General features: G+C 35.4%; 1 protein-coding gene and 1 long non-coding RNA gene across 2 annotated transcripts; both read right to left on the bottom strand.

Annotated features, from left to right (window-relative positions):
• Positions 1 to 2,570: 2,570 nt before the first annotated feature.
• On the bottom strand, positions 2,571 to 3,767 carry LOC127106454 (serine carboxypeptidase-like 20). The gene is made up of 6 exons (XM_051043748.1): positions 3,755 to 3,767; positions 3,587 to 3,652; positions 3,263 to 3,384; positions 3,061 to 3,174; positions 2,936 to 2,981; positions 2,571 to 2,848 (listed from the first exon to the last, which is right to left on the bottom strand). The coding sequence occupies exons 3-6, from the start codon at positions 3,316 to 3,318 to the stop codon at positions 2,765 to 2,767; spliced, it is 300 nt and encodes a 99-aa protein (XP_050899705.1). The 5' UTR covers positions 3,319 to 3,384; positions 3,587 to 3,652; positions 3,755 to 3,767; the 3' UTR covers positions 2,571 to 2,764.
• Positions 3,768 to 4,667: 900 nt separating this feature from the next.
• Positions 4,668 to 5,986, bottom strand: LOC127106456 (uncharacterized). The gene is made up of 5 exons (XR_007795394.1): positions 5,913 to 5,986; positions 5,798 to 5,829; positions 5,614 to 5,647; positions 5,008 to 5,075; positions 4,668 to 4,692 (listed from the first exon to the last, which is right to left on the bottom strand). It is a non-coding gene; the product is annotated as an uncharacterized LOC127106456 (long non-coding RNA).
• Between the last annotated feature and the right edge of the window lie 4,950 nt (positions 5,987 to 10,936).

The raw sequence follows: 10,936 nt of genomic DNA, 5'->3' as shown, positions 1-10,936 counted from the left end.
GGAGATGAAGAGACTAATCCTAAGTAAAAATTTAAAAGTTGAGAGTTGAAAAGATCTAACCAATGGGCTACAATCCAATAGACAAAAATGTCATATAGAAACCCAAAATTCCCTTGGACTCTAGAATCAAGAAATATCAATACACAATTAGCAAGATCAAGAGCAAGGCATCAAATAAAGATAGCCACATCCAACCTTAGGAACTCCATGATCTTCTTCAAATTTCCCCATGTATCAGATAACTTCAAGGATTGCATGAGATACAGGTCCAAAATAACAACTTCACAATGATCATGTTGCAGATGAACTCAAATGGACCTTCAATATTGTATCAGATGAATGTTTACTTCACAATCACTTGGTTTCATGAAAGTTGGCATTGGCCAAGTCCTTTGCATAGGGAGTGTTGCCTAAATTCTAAGTCCAATAGTCTCAGATCAAACCAACAGTCCACACAAGATGTTTTTTAGGGTTTTTGTTCTTATTATGTATATTAAGGTCAAAGGACCAAACAAACAAACAAGTATAAACACAATATATCACAACATATGGCCCAAGTGGGCAAAGAGAAAATAGCATTAAAGTAAACAAATGGAATGATATGAATAATGGCAAATGAATTAAAGCTTAAAAATTAAAGTGCATAAAATTAAATGACTTGAAATTAAATGTTAATTGTTAGTTGATTAGAAGTTAGTATTGCTTTTGCTTTTGGTTTGTTTAAGTCATTCTTTGGAGAACACTCAACCCACTTATCATAAGCATGGGTCCTTGAACCAAGACATTTTCCAAAGGAAGGAAAAAAGTCCAAGTTCCCACACAATACCATGAAAGAGGGGAGACTTACAATCTCAGTAACTAGAATGCTATGCCTTTTTGTGTCACAAATTTAACGCTATGTTAAGCAATCGTAATTGGACTTATGTAGAAGTCACAACTATTTGAGGCCAGACAATAGAATTTTGGTGTTAATGCATGTTAGAGACATAGTATAATGGACTATGCTCATGAAACATACCACACACAAAAATAATATGCAAAGAGGTGGAACTAATCTCATCCATACTCATGTTGATTTTGCAATCAACTAGTCTTAGGATATAGAGATATCATAGGTCCATGACATGGATGAATAAAGAAGGGGAATGAGATGAAGAGGGAGGGGGATTCAACACAAATTGGTCAAAGGAGAACTTTTACCAAATTAGGATCATTCATTCATTTTGGGAGATGGAATGTACATTCCTTCAATCCCCTAAATCCAATGATCTTAACATAACAAAGTCAAATCAACTTTGACCAAGGCCCAACAACACAAGTCAAACTCACAAAGTCAATTAAAATGGCTCTACACAATTAATTTGGCATTTAAACAATTGCAAAAATAAAAATATGCATTAAATTAAATAATGGTTGGTCAATTTCCTAAAACCTCATCAAAACACCAGAGAAATGGCCGTGAGATTTGTCATAGGTCAAACAAGGTAAATGACCTTGGAGAAAAAATTTCATAATTTTTGGAAACTTAAAAGTATTTTTAAACAATTAAAAATATTCACAAAATCAATTAAATCATGGAAAATATTAATAATGATCCAAAAAATAATTTTAATTCAGAAAATGAAAGAGAATATTTTTTTTTTGTGAAACTCTCATATTTTTTGGATCAATATTAAATTTAATATGAATTAATGAAAATAACAAAATTAAAATGAAAATTAATTAATCAGAAAAAACATGGACCACTTAATCTCCCTCATTAATTGAGGTGGCAAATCAAGTGAATCCAAACGCGCGTTCCACCATGCACTTGAGTTAGTGCGCTACACAAACGGTGTTCAAAACCAACGCTCGTGATTAAAACAAAATGAAATGATCATGTGGATCTAAACCATTCTAGCTCACCACCGGAGCAAAACACCAGTCATCTTCTCAGGCGACCTTGGCCAGACTGGTCCACTCATCACCATCACAAAAATGAAAAATAAGGATATGATTTTAAAGTAAAAATGGCATTGATCACGAATCTGACCTCAATTCATCCTAACTCCAAGTATATTGAGAGATACATGGAGTTGAAATTCACTACAACAAACAAGACTTTAGACAGCGCTTTTTTTAGCCTTAGACAGCGCTTTAAAGCGCTGTCTAAACCTCCGCTGTAAAGGTTTAGACAGCGCTTTTTTAAATCTTAAAAGCGCTGTCTAAGCCCCCCCCCCTTAGACAGCGCTTTGGCCAAAAGCGCTTTATAAGACCCTCTTATTTTAAATTTTTTAGATATACCTTAGACAGCGCTTTTGAAAAGCGCTGTCTAAGCCCCACCCGCTTAGACAACGCTTTGGCCAAAAGCGCTTTCTAAGGCCCTCCTATTTTAATTTTTTTAGGTATACCTTAGACAGCGCTTTTCAAAAAGCGCTGTCTAAAACCACTTAAAGTGTAATATCAAAGGCATATTTAATTTAGCCAAAATAGATAGATTACATTCACACTTAATTGACCCATATTTTTGTGGTGAAATTGTCATACATCCTTAAAATTAAAAAACCAAAATATCAAATTAAAAAAGTAAATGATTAAATTTGTTAGTATAGATAAATAGGAAGACAAAAGATACAATGAAGTTACACTTGTTTAAAAAGGTGTAATGTTTGAAAGATACAAAGTGAATAATGAAATAACTTATTTTCTTCATACACTTGTGAACTAGTCCATCAAGTATATAATAATAATTTGAAACAACTATCTTTCTCTAGTTTCTTATTTCTTATATAGGAGTTCCATCCAAAAAATGTTTGTAAAAGTACAATGCCTCCTCTGGTTTATATTCTGGAACAGTATGTCCAGCTCCCTGTAAAAATATTATTAAATAATATATTAAGACTATTTCAATCTAAATTAATTTATTTATAGAGTAATCACATTTTAATATACATACCTTTATAGTCAGAAATGTGAGATTGTTGGCATATCCTTGTATAAACCTAAAACCAAACAAAGAAAACGTGCTCAACCTCTATATGTTAAATTAAGACGCTAAGTTTTAATGTGCTCTAGAAATACCCTGCAACTTGATCATTGATTAACCATGGTCTCCATTCATCAACAATCTTATATCCAAGTGATCTTGTCCATGCTTCCGTTCCGGTAAATGGGACACACATGTCATGATCACCACTGCAAGAAAAAAAAACAATATGATAGGAATGTTGTGACTTTATAAGAATAAACCTAAAACAATGTTGTTATATGTTGGAAGATTAACCTAAATATCAATGCTGAGTATCCTTTTGAAGTAAGATTCTTGTGGTAAGGAATCATACTCCCTAGATCATGATCGTATTCAAGCTGGAATGTACATAACTCCCATCTCCTAACTACACTTTCCTGTATTATCACAATGATCAAAATTAATAAATCCTCAAAGGACAAAAATCGATATTGTTAGGTTGGACGTCCTCACTGGGATTCAAACTCTGGTATTCACAGTTGTGTGTGAGTTTTTAGTAGTTGCTACCATTTCATTTACAGACAAAAAAAAATTGATATAGTAAAATATTAATATGATATACTTTGATAGAATCCTCACCTCTGCAGTGTGAATAGCTTTCCTGACCTCTAGATTGTTCAACCAATTCCTGGCAACCTCGTCGTTCTAAATATAATGATGAATTTTGTTACTAAAACACATTCAATCAATCTATCCATCAAATATGGATTATTAAGAATAAAAAAAGTATCGAATTAAGTAACTTACAACGCAAGCCGGAGCACTGAGACTATTGCTTGTAATTTCTATAGGGCCAAGCACGACCAAACATTCTTTTTCTTACCGCTAGAGATTTTTCAGTTTTTCCCAATTGCCTAAAGCTTAATGGCAACTTAGATTTGTTTTCCTGAATCTCCTCATTATCCTCATGATAACATGGCTCTAGTATGTTATATATGTTTAAGCCATCAACGATCTAAAAACAAAAACATGATTAAAAACTATAAATCATAAATTAGCATATGAATTGACAGTAATAATGATAATGTAATTGATTTACATACATCATCAAGGTTCGACAACCAATGGTTACAGTCACTAGAGTTTGTTGCGTAGAAAGTCCCGTTGCATGCTTTTGTTATGTTCTGTGATACATAACATAACATCAATAATATGAAAGTAGTTTGATTCAGTACAGTTCATAAACCATGACACTCTTAAATATTTTATTTATACCTCGAGTATTTGATCAGAGATAAGACCTATCAAAAAATTATGTGTATCAGCAAGCTTGAACTTCAATGCATAAGATAAAATGTCTGAATAACTGAACATGAAATCCTTCAGTTCAGATCAGTAAAATGACTCAGCTGACAACAGTTACACAAGTAGTACTGCTATATGATATGATAAGAGACACAGTTAAAGTTGTAGCACTGACGAAATAAAAGAAAACAAGAGGCGAGAATATCTGGTACATCAGCCAAACATGCAAAACCTCTAATAAATATCTACATTTTCAAACGTGATTCCAGATGCTACCATCACTCATCCGAATACGCTATAAGGCAGTTTGAATGAGACTAACTGTACAGACATAACAAAATGAAACAAGGTTGCTGCAATATTTTAGAACATGGCATGAATGACTTCTCTTGCAATTAATCAAAATGAAACAAGGTTGCCCCAGCAACTGCACTGTTTTTCTGTATTAATCAAAATAAATGATGTTACTATGTGAAATACAATTGCATTTAATCTCTTGCAATTAACAAGATTAAATGGAGAATGTTTCATTGACATCCCATTTTATCCTTCCACCGTTAAATGTCACTATGTCTCTCATCCAAAATAAAAAACAAAACAAAACATCAAAATATCTCAACAAGCTGCATTACATATAAGAGTGAAATTGTTCTGACACATCCATTCATACATGAAGTGTTTGTGTAGAACTAAGATCATGATAACATGCTAAATGGAAACAGTTTAATAAAACCAGAAGAAAAAAAAGGCATTACCCAGTCATGAGCTCCACGAGCTTCCTTCAGCCCATATGTTAGACCTGAGTATAATCCTGCAGCCACTCCTGCAGTTCAAAACAACCTACAAGGTGAAATTATTGTCTCTGAAAATGTGTATCATTTCCAATTTCGTAATCATCAGACAAACAAGAGGAAAATTCTTAGAATTGAGTTTCTTAAATTGCACTCCCGCAACAACGTGGCCGCATTAGAAACCACCACATCCGACAATAATTTCACTCATGTTTTTTCAATTATTTTCATCAAATCTCAAAGTTTCAGTACCCCTGGAGCTCAATTTACTATGGATGTAACAGAAAAATCTTAAACAAAATGTTTTTTTCAAGATTGTATTTCAAACAACTCTCAATTAAAATTCAATTCGCCAGAAACAATGCATATACCGCAATGGCTGCATTCGCAACACCCGCAACAGCAATTTAAAACCATGGTTCTGCCTAACATAACCATATTTCACTAGATGTAAGACTCTTCACAAAAATGAAAAGAATACTATTAATCATTGGAAAATTGACAAAATGATATGCAGAAGCATATACTGTAGTGTCCTGTGCAATGTAAATAAAGTGAATATTTCATTACCCCATTGTAAGGACTCTTTCCCAGCATCAATCACCTGATAATGGAAAAAAAAACACAATTAACAGAAAACACCACACAATATTAACATGATACAAGACTCACCAGAACTGTGGCATTATATCAAACAAGTGAAGTTCACTTGTTCATCACCATATAATGCCAGAGAAAAGTGTAACCAACTCACCATAGCCTCAAGAGATTTGTTACTGGTCTCTCCTAAATACGAAAAAACAAAAATTATGTTAATACTTTCCCAACTTACATAAACCCTAACAAATGTGCGTGGTATGGATGTGTACCTCGAAGTCCCGGCAAACGGCGTTTTCCGGTGGCTGAAACATCTGAAGAAGCTTCTCACTGGAGCTGCAATCTCCACGAATATGCAAACACTTCATAGTTCTCTCCGCCTTCGCAAAACCCGAAACCATCGCTTGTGGCCTATCGGAGAAAACACGAACAAATGCACTTCGATTGAGAGAACGAAAAATCCTAACAATAAAAGCTTCATTGGAAGTCTCCGAAACGGAATGAGCGTTGAGGATGATGAGTCCGGAGATAATTGAGCGTTGTCTAAGACCCCCCCTTAGACAACGCTTTCATTATTTTTTTGGAACATTTTCCGTGTTTTATTTTAATTTTAACCTTAGACAGCGCTTTCTTTTAAAAGCGCTGTCTAAGATGCGCTGTTAAAAGTCATTTTTGGCGTAGTGATTTGAGGTACATGAACTGAGTTGCTTCGATTTGACCTCAAAGCAACTCAATCTTCTTGCCTACATTGGTAGGACTTTAGACAACCAAAGATCCAAGAGAGTTGATGAGAACTGAGAGAGAATCGAAGAGAAGAAAAAATCTAGAAAATACCTTCAATGCTGTACAGAACTCGATTGCTCTTGCTATGATTCTTGCTTGATCTCACTCAGGAAGCTTGTAGAAGTGGTTTAAAATTGAACAAAAGCTTTGGATCCCTGGAGTTTTGAATCTCAAAACAGTGAGATTCAAACTCAATTTTAAAAGAAAATTCTCAGGTTTCTCCTTTCAAATGTGAGGGTTTGAGGTATTGGAGTAAAGATGGTGCACAAGGGTCCTTCATTCTGATGCTAGAGGCCTCTATTTATAGTTGCAACTTGTAATATTTGCACCTTCAAATTCAATTTCTAAATTTCGCAATTGATGGTGCATGCTTGCATGGGCGTGTACAGGCCCATGAAGTCACTCAATTAGGTTCATAATCAACTGTAAATGAGTCTAAAAGTGAATTGGAATGCAAGGAAAATGTGTAGAGCTGTTTGAAGTCTGATCTTTGCCAAATGATGATGCCATGTTCAAGCCATGCGCAGACAATTCAAACCTTGTCCAAAATGGATGAAATTGGGATATTTGGAAAGGTTAGATCAAGAGGAACAACTCTTATGTTGAACACTTTTCCATTTGAAGCTTGTATCATGATGAATTTTAAGGTGGAAGTTTGGAAATTTTAATATATCAAAAGTTTTTCTAAGTGTCAAACTATACGTTCACTTATTCCACCTTGACTAACTTTTTATGTGAGATTCAAATGAGAAAAATGTATTCATCAAAGTTGTAGCTATTTCAAAAAAATTCAAAATGGTTACAAATTTGACCTCATTTGGATTTGAGATGAATGAGTTATGCATTTTTGAAGTTGAGGAAAATCACTTGTTCAATGGTATTGGTCCGAAATGACCTATAATGTATCCTCATATCACATGCTCATAAAAGTTGAATTAGATCTTCCTCCAAACATAAAAGTTGAAGTAGGCGTCTTGAATTTGATTGTGTAAATTGGAAATCTTTCATCTCACAAAAATTGAGCAAGTTATGGCCTTGGGAAGTTGACCTCAAAATTAGGGTTTAGACAAAATGACCTATAATCTTCCACCATAAAAAATGACTTTACAAGCAAAAATAGCTCTAGACCTAAACATTAAAGTGGTTTGGAATGTCATTTAGAGTAACGTTTCTCTTCGAATAAGTTTCATATGATAAAAAGTGTAGGAGATAGGGTCTAGGGGACCCTAGTTTTGATCAGATGAATTCCTCTAGTTAACCATCATCAACCAACTTGCTAACTTGCAATTATCTTGACTTTTTAGACTCATGGGAGATCATATATGGATAAGATGATGAAATGTGGAGTATCCCTTGAAATATTTGCTCAATTTGTGAAGAAGCTTGTTGAAGAAGTTACCCAAGATACCCAGATGAACTAGGGTTTCCAAGGTAAACCAATTCCAAACTCTTGAAGGATTATTGATCATAATACCATGTAAAGATCATAGGGATTCATATATGATGTTTAGAGCCATTGTGGATCATTTCATGGTTGAGTTCTTAGCAATGAGGGTCTTAAACCCTAGATGTGAACTTGATAAATCCAAGGTGATCATATGCCCTACCTACAAAAGAGTTAGACAAATGGAAAGACATATTTTTGGTATTTTGGGTAGTAAATGATGAAAAATACAAAGTATGATACAATCACATGGTGCTTGGTGATATCTCCCAATACAAACCCAATGGATGAGGGGTAAGGAGGATGCCAAGGTATGATCCCAATGCTAATGCATATGATGAGGTAGCATGAGGGATCTTAGGGTCAAAATTGGGGTATTGCAATATCTTTGGATGTAAGTGCTTTGTATTAAACAATGGTAAAGAAAACCTTGGTAACTTTGACTCAAAAGCTGATGAAGGTATCTTTCTCGGATACTCTCAATCTAGTAAAGCATATAGAGTATACAACAAAAGGTTACTTATTGTTGAAGAATCAGTGCATGTTTCCTTTCATGAATCTTATCCGAAAACTGTCGAAGAAGGTAGTATTGTTGATGGTGCAAGTGTTCCTTCGGAAGACATAATAAAAGATCAAGAAGAAAATCATGTTGAAACCCATCCGGAAAAAGCCGAGGAGGAGTCGGATCTTATTTCCGAAAAGAAAGAGGAGGATCATTCCATTAATAACAATGGTCTTCCTTTGGAATGGAAATCTTCCAAGGATCATCTCATTGATAATATTCTAGGAGATATCTCAAAGGGAGTTACCACACGGTCAAAGATAAGTAACTTTTGTTATCACTTTGCTTTCGTCTCTCAAAGTGAGCCGAAAAACTCCAAAGACGCATTACTCGATGAACATTGGTTTATAGCTATGCAAGAGGAACTTAATCAATTTAAAAGAAATGAGGTGTGGGATCTTGTTCCCCCTCTGCGAGACCATTGAGTAATCAATACTAAATGGGTGTTTAGGAACAAGTTAGACAAAAACAGAGTCATAACTCGCAACAAGGCTCGTCTTGTTGCTCAAGGGTATAACCAAGGGGAAGGCATAGACTATGAGGAAACTTATGCTCCGGTTTCCCGACTCGAGGCTATATGCCTTTTGCTTGTCTATGCTTGTTCTCAAAATTTCAAATTATTTCAAATGGATGTCAAGAGCGCTTTCCTTAACGGTCACATAAATGAAGAGGTATATGTATCTCAACCTCCCGACTTTGAAAACCATGAGCATCCCAGCTATGTTTATAAGCTCAAGCGGGCTTTGTACGACCTCAAACAAACCCCTAGGCATGGTATGAGCGTCTTAACAAATTTTTACTAGAGCAAGGATTCTCAAGAGGGAAGGTTGATACTACCCTTTTTATTAGGCGTCAAGGAAAACACTCCATTTTAGTTCAAGTCTATGTAGATGACATTATTTTTGGATCTACTAACATTAATTTGGTCAAGGAGTTCTCTAAGTTGATGCATGGAGAATTTGAAATGAGCATGATGAGGGAGCTAAATTACTTTCTCGGACTTCAAATCAAGCAACTTGAAGAAGGAACTTTCGTGAGCCAAACGAAGTATTGTAATGAGCTAGTTAAACGCTTAGATATGGCAAACTCGGAAGTGATCGACACTCCAATGCCTACCGCTGTTAACATGGATCGGGATGAAAATGGTAAGGCCGTAGATATAAAACAGTATAGAGGTATGATAGGATCTCTCCTCTATCTTACCACATCTCGACCATACATTATGTTTAGTGTATGTATGTGTGCTAGGTATCAAACATGTTACAAAGAATCACATTTAAAAGTCGTCAAACGCATACTTAGATACCTCTGTGGTACTTCAAAGTATGGACTTTGGTTCTCTAAGGGAAGTGATTGCTCTTTGGTTGGTTACTCCAATTACGACTTTTCCGGTTGCAAATCGGATAGGAAAAGCACCAGCGGCACCTGTCATTTTTATTCAAATTCCTTGGTAAGTCGGCACAGCAAAAAGCAAGTCTCAGTTGGTTTGTCAACTGCCAAGGCGGAATACGTAGCTGCGGGTAATTGTTGCGCTCAAATTTTATGGCTCAAACAACAATTACTCGACTTCGATGTTCAACTTGAACGTATTCCCATTTTTTGTGACAACACAAGCGCCATCAATTTAAACAAAAATCCTATACTACATTCGTGCACTAAACATATTGAAATTCGGCATCGCTTCCTTAGGGATCATGTTGAGAAAGGTGATGTTGTCTTCAAACATGTTGATAGCAAAAATCAACTTGCCAATATTTTCACAAAACCACTTGTGACAGAGCCTTTCTTCCACATCCGTAGGGAACTTGGTGTTCTCGATATCTCAGATTCCGTTTATATATATATCATGCCTGTCCATTCCGTGATTTATAAGTTAGGGCTATGTGAGGGCACTTGTCGTCTATCACCATTGGAGGTAATGTCGTTCCTATCCATTTGACCTATATTGATCAATTATGTATGTGTGTATACTTGTTATGTTTTGATATTCATGATTGATTGGTTTGAACTAGATGTGATCCATTTATATGCTTGAATTATGCTTAAACTTGCTTAGGTATCTTATTTATCATGCATTATGCGTTAAGAAAATTTATTTGAACCTCATATCATCTAACTAGTAACACGGGTCCCAACAGGTCGACCTGTGAGTCGAATCGTCAATATCTGCACATTCATCGGGTCCCAACAGGTCGACCCATCACTAAGAACTCAATCCCAATATTTTCCTCGGGTTGCAACAAGTCGACCCATGCATCGACTTATCGCTATCCAGGATATACTCTTTTGGGATTGTAAACATCAGTGTGTCGACTCATCACACATGTGAGTCGACTCTTCGCTACCCAATATAGAGACTGTATTAAATTCGGGTCCCACTACGTCGACCCATGAGTCGACTCTTCGCTCCTGGATACAGCGCATATACCTCTCAATTTGGTCGACTCAGTTATCAAGAAATCTCTTTTTCTGCATAATTAATTATGTTGGTCACTCAATCTTCTCCT

The sequence above is a fragment of the Lathyrus oleraceus genome, chromosome 7, assembly GCF_024323335.1.
Source record: "Lathyrus oleraceus cultivar Zhongwan6 chromosome 7, CAAS_Psat_ZW6_1.0, whole genome shotgun sequence".
NCBI lineage: Eukaryota > Viridiplantae > Streptophyta > Magnoliopsida > Fabales > Fabaceae > Lathyrus > Lathyrus oleraceus.
Note: the sequence above shows the minus strand (reverse complement) of the source record. Positions and strands in the feature narration are given on the sequence as shown.

Bases quoted from the DNA above. Each gene is read 5' to 3' on its own strand.
- LOC127106454 (XM_051043748.1), bottom strand. From the start codon at position 3,318: ATGATTCCTTACCACAAGAATCTTACTTCAAAAGGATACTCAGCATTG. The intron at 3,175-3,262 runs GTTAATCTTCCA...TTTTTCTTGCAG, and splicing joins TACTCAGCATTGATATTTAG to TGGTGATCATGACATGTGTG. The intron at 2,849-2,935 runs GTATGTATATTA...ATATTTTTACAG, and splicing joins TCACATTTCTGACTATAAAG to GGAGCTGGACATACTGTTCC.